Source organism: Chiloscyllium punctatum, chromosome 19 (genome assembly GCF_047496795.1).
Source record: "Chiloscyllium punctatum isolate Juve2018m chromosome 19, sChiPun1.3, whole genome shotgun sequence".
NCBI classification, from domain to species: domain Eukaryota; kingdom Metazoa; phylum Chordata; class Chondrichthyes; order Orectolobiformes; family Hemiscylliidae; genus Chiloscyllium; species Chiloscyllium punctatum.
The window spans coordinates 74,380,106-74,396,573 of record NC_092757.1 but is presented as its reverse complement, the minus strand read 5'-3'; the positions used below and the strand labels follow the sequence as shown (position 1 = coordinate 74,396,573).

The 16,468-nt window shown below is 40.8% G+C and overlaps 1 protein-coding gene across 5 annotated transcripts in view; it reads left to right on the top strand.

The window, feature by feature from the left end:
• Positions 1-16,468, top strand: part of sez6b (seizure related 6 homolog b) — a 904,580-nt gene that overhangs the window by 853,806 nt on the left and 34,306 nt on the right. For all 5 annotated transcript variants that reach the window (XM_072589689.1, XM_072589687.1, XM_072589686.1 and 2 more), the window contains exons 13-15: positions 6,058-6,252; positions 6,947-6,985; positions 13,800-13,917. In XM_072589689.1, coding sequence (XP_072445790.1) covers positions 6,058-6,252; positions 6,947-6,985; positions 13,800-13,917 — 352 coding nt within the window. The remainder of the gene's footprint in view (positions 1-6,057; positions 6,253-6,946; positions 6,986-13,799; positions 13,918-16,468) is intronic.

The window sequence follows — 16,468 nt, the reverse complement described above, 5'->3', positions numbered from 1 at the left end:
TGTACTCTTCACTCTGTTCTGCTACCCAGATGCACTTTCTACAATCTGCCTCTATATCATGCAAAACAACACTTTTCACTGTGTCACAGTACATGACAACAATAAATTAATCAATTATTCAATGAGTAAAAATCACATGATTTGAAGGGAGGGTTTGTTATTGGTTGGTTCAGGCAAGATAACTATAATGTGCTGCAGATTAAAGGAAACAATGTAGGTTCAGTCCCCGTACTGGTTGTGGTAGTTTGTGGAGACCCTGCCTCCTCACCATATCCCATGCTTGTGGAATGGTTTCCTTCAAGTTAGACATAACCAGTTTTCTCTCTCTAATAGAGACAGATGCCTTTATGGATTATAGCTCCACACTGTATCACACTATTCGTTTAAGCTAACTCTGACCAATGCTTTTGATGTGCCATAGAAAGCATCCTATCTGGATGCATCACAGCCTGGCGTGGCAACTGCTCTGCTCAAGGTCGCAGGAATGTGCAGAGAGTTGTGAACATAGCCCAGTCCATCACACAAACCAGCCTTCCTTCCATTGACACGGTCTGCACTTCCCACTGCCACGGGAAAGCAACCGATATAATCAAAGACCCCTTCCACCCGTGTTATACTCTCTTCCACCCTCTTCCATTGGGCAAAAGATACAAAAGATTGAAAACATGCACCAACAGATTCAAGAACAGCTTCTTCCCCGCTGTTATCAGACTTATGAACGGACCTTAATATATTAGAGTTGATACAAAGAACAAAGAAAATTTACAGCCCAGGAACCGGTCCTTTGGCCCTCCAAGCCTGAGCCAATCAAAATCTACTGTCTAAACCTGTCGGTCAATTCCTAAGTATCTGTATCCCTCTGCTCCCCACCTACTCATGCATTTGTCCAGACACATCTTAAATGAATCTACCGTGCCTGCCTCTACCACCTCTGCTGGCAACGCATTCCAAACACCCACCACCCTCTGTGTAAAGTATTTGCTGCGAATATCCCCCTTAAACTTTTCACCTCTCATCTTGAAAGCGTGACCTCTCGTTATTGAATCCTTCACCCCGGGAAAAAACTTGTCTCTATCCACCCTGTCTATACCCTTCATGATTTTGTAAACCTCAATCAAGTCCCCCCTCAACCTCTTTTTTTCTAATGAAAACAAACCTAACCTACTCAACCTCTCTTCATAGCTAGCACCTTCCATACCATGCAACATCCTCGTAAAACTTCTCTGCACTCTCTCCAAAGCGTCCATATCTTTTTGGTAATGTGGCACCCAGAACTGTACACAGTATTCTAAATGTGGCCGATCCAATGTCTTGTACAATCTTAACATGACTTGCCAGCTCTTATACTCTTGATCTTTCTCTGTACCTTCACTATAGTTGTAACACTATGTCTGCATTCTGTTCTATTACCCTTATTTATGTATGTAAGATATGATTTGTCTGGATAGCACACAAAACAATACTTTTCACCATATCTCGGTACATGTGACTAAATCAAATCAGTTCAAATCAAAAAGTCTCTACATGTGTTCCAGTGGCATTTTTGCTGCCAAACTAATCACATCAGCTTAAGTTCCCCCCTACTCGTATTGAAACTCATCTCTAGCAGATAGGGACTTCTCACTGTAGTCATATCCTCCTGATTCCAGCCTCCAGGGTAATCTGCTTATGGATGGCTAGCTTGCCAGCCTCTACAAAGCAAGTTGTCAGTCTGGGAGCAGAGATTTGTGAAGAGTCTCAAAAGGGTGACAGGCTGCTCCAGTGGAAGGATCAGGCAACTGACCGGCCGATTTCAAGAAAATATTTTATTTTAGCTAAGAACCTGTGCTCAGCCACAATCTGTGAATATTTGTGCACCCCAATCATCTCTGCCTGTCTCACTTCTCTCACTTACCTCTGAATGCTGGGTACCAATATCTAACAAGAGTCTGTGCAGCTTACAGAGGGTATAAATGGCACAAGGGTAGGTAATGGCTAAGTGGTATTATCACAGACTCTTTACCCAGAGACCTAGGTAATATTCTGGGGGCCTGGGTTCAAATTGTGACAGATGATAGAATTTGAATACAGTACAAATCTGGAGTTAAGAGTTTAATGACAACCAGCTCCTCCAAGACTTCCGTTCACCCGGCCCCCAACGCCTCATCCTCACCATGGATATCCAATCCCTCTACACCTCCATCCACCATGACCAGGGCCTCCAAGCCCTCCGTTTTTTCCTCTCTCGACGGCCCCAGCAGTACCCTTCCACCGACACTCTAATTCGTTTGGCTGAACTGGTCCTCACCCTTAACAATTTCTCCTTCGAGTCCTCCCACTTCCTCCAGACCAAAGGGGTAGCCATGGACACACGTATGGGTCCCAGCTATGCCTGTCTCTTTGTTGGCTACGTAGAGCAGTTGATCTTCCGTAATTACACCAGCACCACTCCCCACCTCTTCCTCCGCTACATTGATGACTGCATTGGCACCACCTCGTGCTCCCATGAGGAGGTTGAGCAATTCATCAACTTCACCAACACATTCCACCCTGACCTTAAACTTACCTGGACCATCTCTGACACCTCCCTCCCCTTCCTGGACCTCTCCATCTCCATTAATGATGACAGACTTGACACTGACATTTTTTACAAACCCACCGACTTCCACAGCTACCTGGATTACACCTCTTCCCACCCTTCCTCTTGCAAAAATGCCATCCCATATTCCCAATTCCTCCGCCTCCGCCATATCTGCTCCCAGGAGGACCAGTTCCACCACAGAACATACCAGATGGCCTCCTTCTTTAGAGACCACAATTTCCCTTCCCACGTGGTTAAAGATGCCCTCCAACGCATCTCGTCCACATCCCGCACGTCCGCCCTCAGACCCACCTCTCCAACCGTAACAAGGACAGAACGCCCCTGGTGCTCACCTTCCACCCTACCACCCTTCGCATAAACCAAATCATCTGCCGACATTTCCGCCACCTCCAAACAGACCCCACCACCAGGGATATATTTCCCTCCCCACCCCTTTCCACCTTCCTCTAGGATCGTTCCCTCCATGAATACCTAGTCAGGTCCACACCCCCCTACAACCCACCCTCCCATCCTGGCACCTTCCCCTGCCACCGCAGGAATTGCAAAACCTGCGCCCACACTTCCTCCCTCATCTCCATCCAAGGCCCTAAAGGAGCCTTCCACATCCATCAAAGTTTTACCTGCACATCCACTAATATCATTTATTGTATCCGTTGCTCCCGATGCGGTCTCCTCTACATTGGGGAGACTGGACGCCTCCGAGCAAAGCGCTTTAGGGAACATCTCCGGGACACCCGCACCAATCAACCACACCACCCTGTGGCCCAACATTTCAACTCCCCCTCCCACTCTGCCGAGAACATGGAGGTCCTGGGCCTCCTTCACCGCCGCTCCCTCACCACCAGACGCCTGGAGGAAGAACACCCCATCTTCCGCCTCGGAACACTTCAACCCAGCATCAGTGTGGACTTCAACAGTTTCCTCATTTCCCCTTCCCCCACCTCACCCTAGTTCCAAACTTCCAGCTCAGCACTGTCCCCATGACTTGTCCTACCTGCCTATCTTCTTTTCCACCTATCCACTCCACCCTCCTCCCTGACCTATGACCTCCATCCCCTCCCCCGCTCACCTATTGTACTTTGTACTCTATGCTACTCTCTCCCCACCCCCACCCTCCTCTAGCTTATCTCTCCACCCTTTAGGCTCTCTGCCTTTATTCCTGATGAAGGGCTTTTGCCCGAAACGTCGATTTTACTGCTCCTTGGATACTGCCTGACCTGCTGTGCTCTTCCAGCACCACTAATCCAGAACCATGAATCATTGTCAATTATTGGAAAAAAGACATTGAGTTCATGAATGCCCTTCAAGGAATAAAACTGCCATCCTTACCCTTATCTGGCCTACATGTGACTCCAGATCCACAGCAATGTGGTTGGCTCTTAACTGTCCCCGGGCAATTAGGGATGGGCAATAAATGCTAGTCCAGCCAATGACTGCCTCATCCCATGAATGAATTTTAAAAACACAGTGGAGCAATGTTTCCTTTATTAGTAAATGATTAAGAAATGGTGCATCCTTTCACCCTGATAGTTATTTTTACTGAAACTGTTCAGATATGTTATAACACACCTGTGGCAGATAAAGGACTTGAAACCAGGCCTTCTGGCCCAGTGTAGAGACAATACCACTGTTCCACATAACCCTTCCTTCTGCCGTTATATCGCAAAATCCTGGACACATTTAAAGTCAAGTGCCACCCTGTGTAGTTTTCCACCTCTTCAAGCCTCAGAGGTATCTGCTGAATCTTTGAAGGGAAGCAGAATTCCTGGGCCTGCACATTGTTGTCTTACCGTTAAGCAAGTTAACAGGTCTCAGACCGTACACTGAATTTCTCACATGAATACCTAGAGCAGAGTAACAATGCTTTATTTCAGCAGGAAACTGCAATCAGCATGGTGAAACCTCTTCCAGACACTGTAATTTAAACGAGTTACTTTTATGCAGTGTGAAAACTGAAATTCACTTGATTGGTACATTATCATAGCACAGAAATAAATGTCTAATACTAAGCTACATCCATATCTAATGGTGCTGATTGGTAAAGCCATAGTTTCTGAAAAGAGTCAATGGATACAGCCTTTACTCATTTAAATACATAGTTTGGGTTGAGAACCTTCTTTGGCCTTACAGTTTTCAGTTGCTTTTGGTTTCTGCATCATACCTGGTTTTTTTCAATCATAGAACACAAAAAATCGAATAGTGTAGCACAGGAACAGCCCCTTCAGCCCACCAATGTCTGTGCCAACAGTGATGCCATTCTAAACTAATCCCATCAGCCAAAACCATTTCTGTCGCCCTCTGTTCCCTGCCTGTTCATGTCTCTATCTAAATGCCTCCTAAAATGTTGCTATCATATCTGCTTCTACCACTTTTCCTGGCTGCACGTTCCAGGCACCTAGTATCCTTTCTCTGAAAGATTTGCCTTGCACATCTCCTTCAAACGTCCCCCCCCCCCCCTCACTTGTAAATCAACACCCCGTGTAATTTGTCATTTCTGCCATGGGGAAAGGACTCCAACTATCCATCGTATCCATGCATCTCGTAATTTTATAAACTTCTATCAGATTGCCCCTCAGCCTCCGATGCTCCAGCAAAAACAATCCATGTTTGTCCAATGTCTCCTTGTAGCTAAACAGGCAACATTCCGGTAAACCTCTTTTGCTCCCTTTGCTAAGCTTCCTTCCTTCCTATAGTATGGGGGCTAGAATTGCATGCAATACTCCAAATATGGCCTGATTAAAGTTTTATACAACTGCAATATGAATTGTCAGCTTTAATACTCAATGTCCCGACTAGTGAAGGCTAACGCATCCTATGCCTTCTTTACCACCTTTTCGACTTGTGTAGCCATTTTCAGGGAGCTATGGACCTGCATCCCAACATCCCTCTGTATATCAATGCTCCAAAGGGTCCAGCCATTTACTGCATACTTTCCTCGTTCATTTGACCTCCTTTGCATCTTGTGTCCAATTTTGATTTTAGACTTTTCGTCTTGTTTAGTGTTTCATTCACCCCACTGTAAACTTTGCCTGCTATCTCCAGAGATACAGTTTGTTCATTTTTTTCAAGCAGCTTCTCTAACAGAGGAAGGGGAAGAGTGAAATAGTTTTGTAATTTTCTCAGCTTTAAGTCCTAGAGCAGTTTATTTTTCCATCATTATGCCAAGCAGTGTTCTTTCAATTGGAAATATGTAAATAACATAGAGAAAAGCCTCTAACTTAGCTTGTTAATAGACCATTCTAACAAATGCTCGGAGAATGGTCGAGGTAACTATTTCACTACAAATGGGAATTCCATTATCAAAATAGTCAAGAGGATAATCTATACGCCTTTCTCTTTATTACAAACTGTTAGATTGGTTCTTAAATAATATATTATGACAACTTTTATGGGATTATATTAAGTGAAAGGCACTGAGATCTGTTTTCTTTTATTTTTGCTACAACTGAAAATGTCTTTGATGTTGATCTTTGTAGTGGAGGTGTTTGAGCCTTGTCACAACCCTGGGGTGCCTGACAATGGTTACCAAACCACAAAGAAGAGGCTGTATCAAGCAGGGGAAACCTTGCGGTTTGCCTGTTATGACGGTTATGAGCTCAAAGGGGAAGCCAACATCAAATGCATTCCAGGACACCCCTCAGAGTGGAGCAACCCACCACCATTCTGCAAAGGTAAATTTTGCAGTCACTGACAAAGAGAAATCTTACCTTCAGGTGAAATTATTTTTGATGGGGTGTTTTGGTGGGATCTATTTTGTCAAAACTGTTAATGTTTTAGTCATTTTGGATGGGTATTCTGTTCTTATTCTCAGGCTTTGGGTGTCATGGGAGTACTCTTAACTAATACTTTAATTCTGCCCTCATTTGTAGAAGTGTTGGCCGTAATGATTTCTGATCATTCAGAGTCCAGTTTGCTGCATTTTACTGAACTTGCCAATGGTCCTCAATTTAATGGCCCAAGTGTAACAGGCAGCTTTCAGCCCAGACAGAGAATAGGCAGGACACTGTGTTCCACCACTTGAGAAATGCTTCCTGTTTACTATACCACTGGACCACAAACAAAGCAATTGAGAGTCAAAACCATTGCTGAGAATTTTACTTTTTACAGAAAAATGTAAAATATGCTTAAATAAACTTTAAAAATTGTAATCTATGTTAATAAAAAAACAGCTTTGAACTTAGTTATTTCCAATATACCAAATAATCTAGTTACAAGCGTGCAAAATTGGAGGTTACAATGCTTAAAATACTTGTAAACATCCCACAGTCTGATGTAGCAGGAATAGAACTTGACTTATTCAATCATTGTAAAACTTTGGTTCTGCTAACACAGCTTAAAATGACATTCATCTGATTTTCATTTCAGTTACTTATGATAAATACTTCAATGAACGTAGATTAGAAGGTAAGAGAATATGACTGACCTTTAACTGCCTCCCTACAAGAATGTGCAGAAAGTACTGTTTTGATAGTGTCACCCACTTTCCAAGGATAACTTAACTTCTCTGAAGAAGTCATAACGGACTCGAAAAGTTTACTGGGTTTTTTTCTCTCCACAGATCCTCCAGACCTGCTGAGTTTCTCCAATATTCTCAGTTTATTTTGTGTTATATTAAATTCATTGGATACTGCTTTTAAACAAATATGCCTGAAAAAGGCTTTGGATTCTTTTTTCATAAATACCTTTTCCATCAACCAATGTTTTATTTTCGCACCAATATTTGCAAACTTGGATTTCAGATCTTGAGGTTTAGTAGGAGCACATTGTGGTGATATTTCTTCTGCTCCTGGAATAGGCAAACTTCTGTGCAGAAAGTTGAGCTAAATCAAATTTACAGTCTGACATTAGGAGTAACACACTCTGCGAATAAATTAATTTTTCATTAACACTTTTGAATTTTAAATCTTCAAATTATGCCAGTCTTTCCCCTACATGAATCGTACAGGTAACTTGAATGATCAGCCATAATTTAAAAGTGGAATTAGAAAACAACACAGGCCCACTGAACATTCCTGAACTTACACTTTTGCAAAAATAAACTGAATGCAAATCTCGAATGATTTTATATTTTGATCTGCGATTTCTAGTCCAGTCTTCACAGTATTGTTTCTGTCCATACGTATCCCTCATTCCATAACTACAGATTTTGAAAGAGACAAAGTGCACCTGACCAGAGAGAAAAAAAGAGAAATAGTAAGAAGAAGTGGGTCATAGTTGGAAATGAACGTCCTGGTCATAGTGGATCTTTAGGAAATTTGTGAAGCCTCAGAATATCAACTGTGCATTAACGATGTAAATAGAGTCATACAGATGTACAGCATAGAAACAGAACCTTCGGTCCAACTCGTCCATGCCGACCAGATTTCCCAACCCAATCTAGTCCCACCTGCCAGCACCAAGCTCATATCCCTCCAAACCCTTCCTATTCATATACCCATCCAGATGCCTTTTAAATGTTGCAATTGTACCAGCCTCCACCACTTCCTCTGGCAGCTCATTCCACACACGTACCACCCTCTGCTTGAAAATGTTGCCCCTTAGGTCCCTTTTATATCTTTCCCCTCTCACCCTAAACCTATGCCCTCTAGTTCTGGACTCCCCCACCCCAGGGAAAAGACTTTGTCTATTTATCCTATCCATGCCCCTCATAATTTTGTAAACCTCTAGAAGGTCACCCCTCAGCCTCTGACGCTCCAGGGAAAACAGCCCTAGCCTGTTCAGCCGCTCCCTGTAGCTCAGATCCTCCAACCCTGGCAACATCCTTGTAAATCTTTTCTAAACCCTTTCAAGTTTCACAACATCTTTCCGATAGGAAGGAGACCAGAATTGCACGCAATATTCCAACAATGGCGTAACCAATATCCTGTACAGCCGCAACATGACCTCTCAACTCCTGTACTCAATACTCTGACCAATAAAGGAAAGCATACCAAATGCCTTCCTCACTGTCCTGTCTACCTGCGACTCCACTTTCAAGGAGCTATGAACCTGCACTCCAAGGTCTCTTTGTTCAGCAACATTCCCGAGGACCTTAGCAGTAAGTGTATAAGTCCTGCTAAGATTTGCTTTCCCAAAATGCAGCAACTCACATTTACCTAAATCAAACTCCGTCTGCCACTTCTCAGTCCATTGGCTCACCTGATCAAGATCCTGTTGTAATCTGAGGTAACCTTCTTCGCTGTCCAATACACCTCCAATTTTGGTGTCATCTGCAAACTTACTAACTATACCTCTTATGCTCACATCAAAATCATTTATGTAAACGATGAAAAGTAGTGGACCCAGCGCTGATCCTTGTGGCACTCCACTGGTCACAGGCTTCCAGTCTGAAAAACAACGCTCCACTACCACCCTCTGTCTTTTACCTTTGAGACAGTTCTGTATCCTTGGCTACCATAAACTGATTGTGATAAACTTTTGACTGATAATGTTAAGAAAGGTTTCCCCAGAGAAAGGGAGTCTGAAACTAGAGCGCATAGTTTAAGGTGAGAAGGGAAAGATTTACAAGGGATCTAAGGGGCAACTATTTCTTTCAGAGGGTGGTGCATGTATGGAATGAACTGCCAGAGGAAGTGGTGGGGGCAGGTACAATTACAATTTTAATAGGCATCTGAATGGGTATATGAAGAGGAAGGGTTTATAGGGATATGGACCAAATGTTGACAAATAGCACCAGATTAATTCAGGATATCTGGTCGGTGTGGAAGAGTTGGACCAAAGGATCTATTTCTGTGCTGTACACCTCAATGACTCTAATTCATAACTCCAACACAAAACTTCGTCCATTGGGAGTTTGTTGGAATCTGACCCCACAAGCATTCACCACTAAAAGTAAACATAGGAAGCACAGGCCTACATATTTCATGCAGATGAAGGTAGCCGTTGGAAAATAGGTTCATTAAATGACTCCTTACTTAATGCCCCAGTTAAGAAGATGGTACACCAGATTTAGGAGAGCCGTTTCTAATAGTATTTCAATCACAGTGCAGTAGATTAATTATGCTACCATCAGCAAACAAGCACATTAAATCAAAATGGGCTATAGATTATCTAACCCGGCATGCTCCTTTTATTGCAGTAGGAGCTCTAGGGAATATCTGATTGCCAGTAATACACTGTAGTGTCGGCATTTTATGGTTTATATAAACTACAGCTGATTTTCTAATGGATCTGTGCCAAAAGTGTTTTTTTGTAGCAAGTATTGCTGCATGTAGTTCATAAGATCAACAAATTATTGAATCTATTCACAAAGTGTCAAGTGTTGGAGGCACTGACTTGACTTTCTTGAGTGATGAGATGTGCTTTAAGGTCTTAATGGAGATAAATGGAAGGTGCTCCATCTTGGAATAGGAAATCGAAAACCAGCACAGAATGAAAAATCTAATTTAGGTAAGCCTAAGGATTGTGGAACTGAGGGAAGCCAGGTCTGAGGAGAATACATCACCAGGAGCCTTCCATTATAAGCACACAAATTACAATTCAAGGAGAAAACGACTCTCCCAAACTAAACAAAATAAAAGAACATAAACTTTCATCAGGTCTTATTCTTTTGGACAGACAGCTTTTCCGTGCTTTAATTCAATTAATTATGATGGAGCGAAATGGAATATGGAGCTCAAACCTAACAAACCCCACCGTCCGATAGTATCATTCTCACCAAAGTAAAGGTTCAAAATCAGGCCTTCATGTATTGGAGGGGATTCCAGTTAAAGCAGTGATTATGATAACAGTATTTGGAGCTCCCAGTTATGAGGAAAGCATATCATTTGTTTTCTTCAGGAAAAGGGAATACAGATGAGGAGTTGTGACATTTAAATGCTGAGAATTATTGATGATACAGATTATAAGAGAGACACTTCTGAAGACAATACAGAGAAGAGCCATTAATCCGAGAAGGAGGAACTTGCATTTTCACAGCAACTTTGTCATCCTCCGAATGTTCCAAAAGCAAAATACAGCCCATGAATTACCTTTTCTGATTTGAAATGCAGTTATGGTTATACAGAAATGCAACAGCCATTGTCTGTACAGCGAGGTACTAAAAAAAGTAATAAGATAAATGACCAGTAAATTTACTTGGTGGGTTTGACTGAAAGATTAATGTTACAGTTTAGGGGAGCTCTCCTGTTTTTCTGTGAATAATGCCATACAAATCTTACATCCATCTGAGCAACTCCCTAGGTATGTCCCCAGCAACATAGTACCCCTTGTTATGTTATGGGTAAATATGGACTACAAATTTTCAACTTTCATCATATGCGTTTAATATCTGTGACATTCATAGATTAAAAATTGTTTTTAAAAAGAAAACCAATCCCTGGTTGAAAATAACAGCAGCAGTCAACTGAACACAGACAGAACCAGCCTAGGAAACCACCAAACAAGAAGCAGTATGAGCTGAAATTATCAAAGATTATTGAAACTCAGGACTGTTGTTCACATTTGATTTACGTCTTTATGGATAAGTTTCACATATTGGGGTGGAAAGACTTAGGAGCAAATTATCAAGCTTGGTAAAACAAAGAAGCCAAACATGGTAATATACCAATGAATTGTATTTCCAGTAGCTTCTTTGAAAGAATGAAATGCATTTATCACCATAGACCTGAAAACTCTCTCCCTCCCTGTTTTTTTTCAGCTTCACAAAAGACAATACTCAGTGATAAAAGGAAATGGGAATAACTATTCCAATAATCCATTCACCAAGAACTCAAACGTATCCGTAGAGCCTACCACAGCTGAGCATCAATTAAAAAGCCATAGTTTAACCTAAACTTGAAGAACTCTGTGGACTTTTTAAACTGCATATTCTTTTACCTTGCTATCTATACCAGGCGCTCATTCCTTTTCAAACTTTACACATATATTAGTGTGTATTTAATGTCACATTTTATTACCTTTTCACGATTATTATGTAATAAAATTCCACTTCCTTTCATTCAAGAAAGTCTTATCATTAGCTCTTTAATTTTAAACTTGTGGACTACGTTATAATTGTAGTGTGACGTGGCCGTGTGCTAAAAAGAAACAAAATCTTTGCAGCAGCCAAACAAGGTGGCAAAAAGGTGGCATCTGGTTCTCCTCTCCTAGTCACCTGTTGGTAGCATTCCCTCAGGATAAGTGTTCATGTTCTGGAGAATAATCACCTCAACTTCTGACTGAAAAGCAAGATTTTGACCAAGCGCAGGGTTGGACACCAGAGTCAAAAGTCTGAATTATGAGAAAAGTCAGGAGAATGTTATGTCTTTCAACCTGGTGAGGTGATCTCAGAGACATAGAAGACGGTGAAGGGAATGAAAAATGTAAACACAGAATGCTATAGGCAATTACAAAAGTAGGCCAGAATGTACGCTGGGGAAGAAGAGGGCACATTCTTCTGGAAGGGTTAGTGTTGAAAATCGGAGGTATGGATTGGATCAATTGCCATGGTGTACAGTGCAGAATGAGGTGCCCTTTTGCAGAACTGTCCTGTAGGTTGGATTACTGATGTAATTTAAACATTGCGTTCCAATGCCACAAATGTCCAGACTCAGGAGCTGAATTTTTCATTTTAAAGCTTTTTCAAAAAATTAAACGTTAGCATTTTAAGCAATTTTATGCACTCCTCAAATGCTCCTCAAAGAGGGGAAAGAGATGGTGCTTTTAAAAAATAGTGAGGATAAAAGGAAGATGCATAATCAGTAATGTGAAACATCTTCAACCCTAATCTGAAGGCAAGTTACCAGTTGCTAATCGCTGAAAACTTGGATACATGCATTCAGCAGTGAGACCCCTCCTTGCGGCTTCTGAACCCTGCTATTGGGATCAAACAGTGAGAAACAGAAACTCATTGTGATTTTCCCTGGGGTTGGCCATTTCAAGAGCTACAAGCTATAATGGTGAATGGATAAGGGAGATGGCACATCAAAATGGAGGCATCCTCTCTCTCTAACTATTAAAGTTCAAATTGAAATGAGCATTCATAGTCAAGCTACCACTTGGGGAGGGGGTATTGGTGGGGAGAGTATGGTGGATTCCAGGGTATTGAATAAACTTAAGGAGGATATAGACAGATTTTTAATTAATAACAGTTTGAAGGGTTATGTGGAGTGAACAGGAAAGCTGAGTTAAGGCTGAGTATTAAATGGCAGAGCAGGCTGAATTGACAACTCTTGCTCTAATTCTTATGTTCTGAGGAATTGGTGCATAGGTCACCAACACCATTTGTAGCTCATGTTTGTCTCTGATCACAGCTCCAATGGGGCCTAAAAATCCAACCTCATGTTTTGGATACCCTGCTTATGGAAGAGTATGAAGGCAATGGAGAGGAGACAGAAGACATTCACTGAAATGGTACTTGGCTTTACTTGTAAGGGGATATTTGAAAAATTGAGGTTATTTTCTCAGAACAGAGGTTACCAGGCGAATTAATGGAGGTGTTCAGATTGATGAGGTCATCATCAAAATAAATCAGAGCAAGTATTTCCGCGGATAGGTGAATGAGTAAGTGAACAACAAGAATTTAAGTTCATCACCAAATGAGCTAAATTGAGACATTTAGAGAATTCATTTCCCGCAGATGACAGTTAAGATCTGTCGCATCTCGGCAAGAACAGTCCAAACAGTAAAATCCATGATAGCTATTACAAAGGCAGTGGATGCATGAAGTGTCTGCCATTGGTACCACTCTTGCCTATGAGACACAAAGTTCCAGTTTGAGTTCTATGCAATGGCTTCAACATGGGAATTCAAGCTGCTCCTATGTGCAGTACTAAAAACGTGCTGCACTGTCAGAGATGCCTTCTTTTGGATGAGATATTAAACCAAAGCTTGAGTCTGCCTGTGTAGGTGGATGTAAAGGATTCCATTACACTATTTTGAAGACCAGGAGACTTACTCCTGGTGTCCTTGCCAACATTTCTCACTCAATCAATTTTAGAGAAAAAAAATTATCTGGTCATTACCCCACTGCTGTATATGAGAGTTTATTATGCCAATTATCATCAATGTTTCCCACTTCACATCTGTGATTACATATTGAAAATCATTTCATTTGCTACACTGTGTTTTGGGATATCCAGTGATCATAAGTTCAAGATTTTCTTTGCTGTTTGAAAAGAAAATCAAATGAAGAAATGTACTTGGAGAAGAGCTGTACTTTACAATGTGTAAATGGTATGGATGTAAAATAGAAGACACCTACTATTTCATGTGTATAAGATGCCTGCTTCTCTTGCAGTGGCCAAACCTGCAAACTCTCTGAGCCAGATGCAAGGAAGTCACATTGCCATTGCAGTGTTCATCCCAGTGATCATTGTAGCTCTCCTCATCGCTGCGATCTATTTCTACTTTACAAAGTGAGTAGTTGCACAAAATGTAAAATTAACAGCAACGGCTGAACTTAATAATGCACCTTATTTAACATCCAGAGCAGACCGATAATGTTTTTTATGAAAGCAAGGATAGAAAATGAAGGATATTAACAAGTAGCCTTACTGAAAGAATGTTTAAAGCATCATTGAAGGTGATTTCTGATGTTGCATTTTTCTTATTGCAAAATTAATTAATTATTTTCATGTTGTGACAATATATGTTATGAATAGACAGGCAAATTGTATTATTTAGAAATTAGATACATATCTCTTAATTTCATCAAGGATTTAATGAGTTACATTCTTCTCATTATTAATACTGGGCTGTCTTCATCTAACATATGATGAATTGTCTGTTAGGTCTTATTTCAATTGAATAACTACCTGTCCTTAGTGAAAAACACTTTCTTCTTGATTGTGACACCAGTAGTTCAATAAACAACATTCATGTGTCATTCAGTAAGGAGTGAACGTCATGGACTGGGGTTTAAACGTCAGGCATGATTACTAATCTGGATACAAAGTCCATTTAAAATTAGAGGCCATTTCCAAGAAGCACATGCAGCAAAACTTTTGTTCACAATCAGCTGCGTTTTTGAATTTGCTTGTGTTTGAAAATTTGAACAACGAGGGGAGAAAAATAGATATAGGAACACACAAAAATAGGAGCAGTTCTAAGCCACCTGAGCCCCTTGAGCCTGCTCTGCCAATCAATATGATCATGACTGAATTGTTTGTGTTTAAAATTCCACAATCCCGTCTACCTCCAAAAATGTTAAATTCCTCTGCCTAACAAGAGCCTACCTCCACATTAAAAACGTTCAATGACTGCTTTCTCCACCTTCTGGGACAGAGAGTATCAAAGTCACATAATCCTCTGAGAGGAGCATTTCTTTTCATCTCAAACCTTAAAGAGTGACCCCTCATTTTAAAACAGTGACCCCTAGTTCTGGTTTCACCCACAAGAGGACCTAATATTTCCTTTATACTTCGACCAAGTCACCCCTCCCTCTTCTAGATTCAGTGGTAACAAGTCCAGCCTGTCCATCCTTTCCTCAGAAGATAACCCACTTATTCAACATATCAATCTAGTAAACCACATCTGAACACCTCCAGTGCATTTACCTCCTTCCTTAAATAAGAAGGCCAAAACTGTTAACAGCTTTCAAGATGTGATCTCACCATGCTGGATATAATTTTTTTCTATTTATTAATGGGATGTGTGATCTCACCATGCTGGATATAATTTTTTTCTATTTATTAATGGGACGTGACCATCACTGGTTGGACCAGTGTTTATTACCTATTCCTCATTGCCCTTGAGATGGTGAAGTTGAGTTAAGCCATAAAATCCCAATTTTGTATTTAATTCCACTCAGAATAAAGAAAAGCATCCCATTAACCTTCTTCGTTATGTGTTGTACTTGCGTTCTAACTTTTTGTGACTCATGCACTGGAAAATATAGATCCTTCTTCATCTCAGAATTCTTCAGTCATTTGCCATTCTTCCCACCAAAATGAACAACAAAGCGTTTTCCCATATTATACTCCCTCTGCCAGATTTTTGCTCGCTCACTCAATCTATCTATATCTGTCCACACGTGTCTTATGTCTTCTTCATGTTGTGCATTCCTACCTATCTTTGGTTCATAATTATCATGTCTCCATTTTCCTCTCCGAATTCATGTACAGCTCACTTCCTGCTGAGAACAAAGGCGTAAATAGACAGGAGGACTGTCTAGAGTGATTCTCTCTTGTGAACAAGCCCTGAGCTTTTGTGCCAATCCACCTGGATATCAGAAACTCATGGCAGAGAACTGTAGATGGGAGCTCCCATTCTGTTACCACCATTCAACCTTAGGTAGCTAGGCTTGAAAATGATCAAATGTTATCAGAACAATTGGAAATCACTTTGTGAACAGAAACATCATTAGTCGTTTTGATTTGAATAGTTTTAGGTTACACTTATTCAAATAAGTTTCTCAGTTTTTCAAGAACACATTGGGGAAACTTCATTACTAAAGTACTTTTACACTTAAAATTGAACGTTGCCATTTTAATCAATCAGGTCTTTGCTTTCTGATTCTCACTGTGCCACGGTATATTAGATTGCTTAAGTATAGTGAATGCAAGAAAGTTGAGTGGGAAAGGTAAGGTTAAAGTGCATGCTCAGTTGGGATTTTCTGTTCAATGAATTATCTAGCTGGAATCTCAGTTAGAAAGTCTATCTCTATAAAATATCAATATTTGATATAGTTGTCATTTGGTCAGAACATTGTCAAACTCTTGCTCAGTCTCCTAATTAATTTGCAACAACTTCTTATCAGCCGGTTTTTGACATCTAAGTATTTAATTTTAAAAATATACCTCCCATCTTAACTTTATTTGGAACCCTCATTCAAATTCTCCCAAGCACAACTCTAGCAGCAATTAACAATCGGAAAGGGGAAATATAGCTTATTTTCTCCAAATGAATGAAGAAGTATTAAAGCTTCACTTCTGATCAATAAATTCAACACAAACTGGAACATTTTCT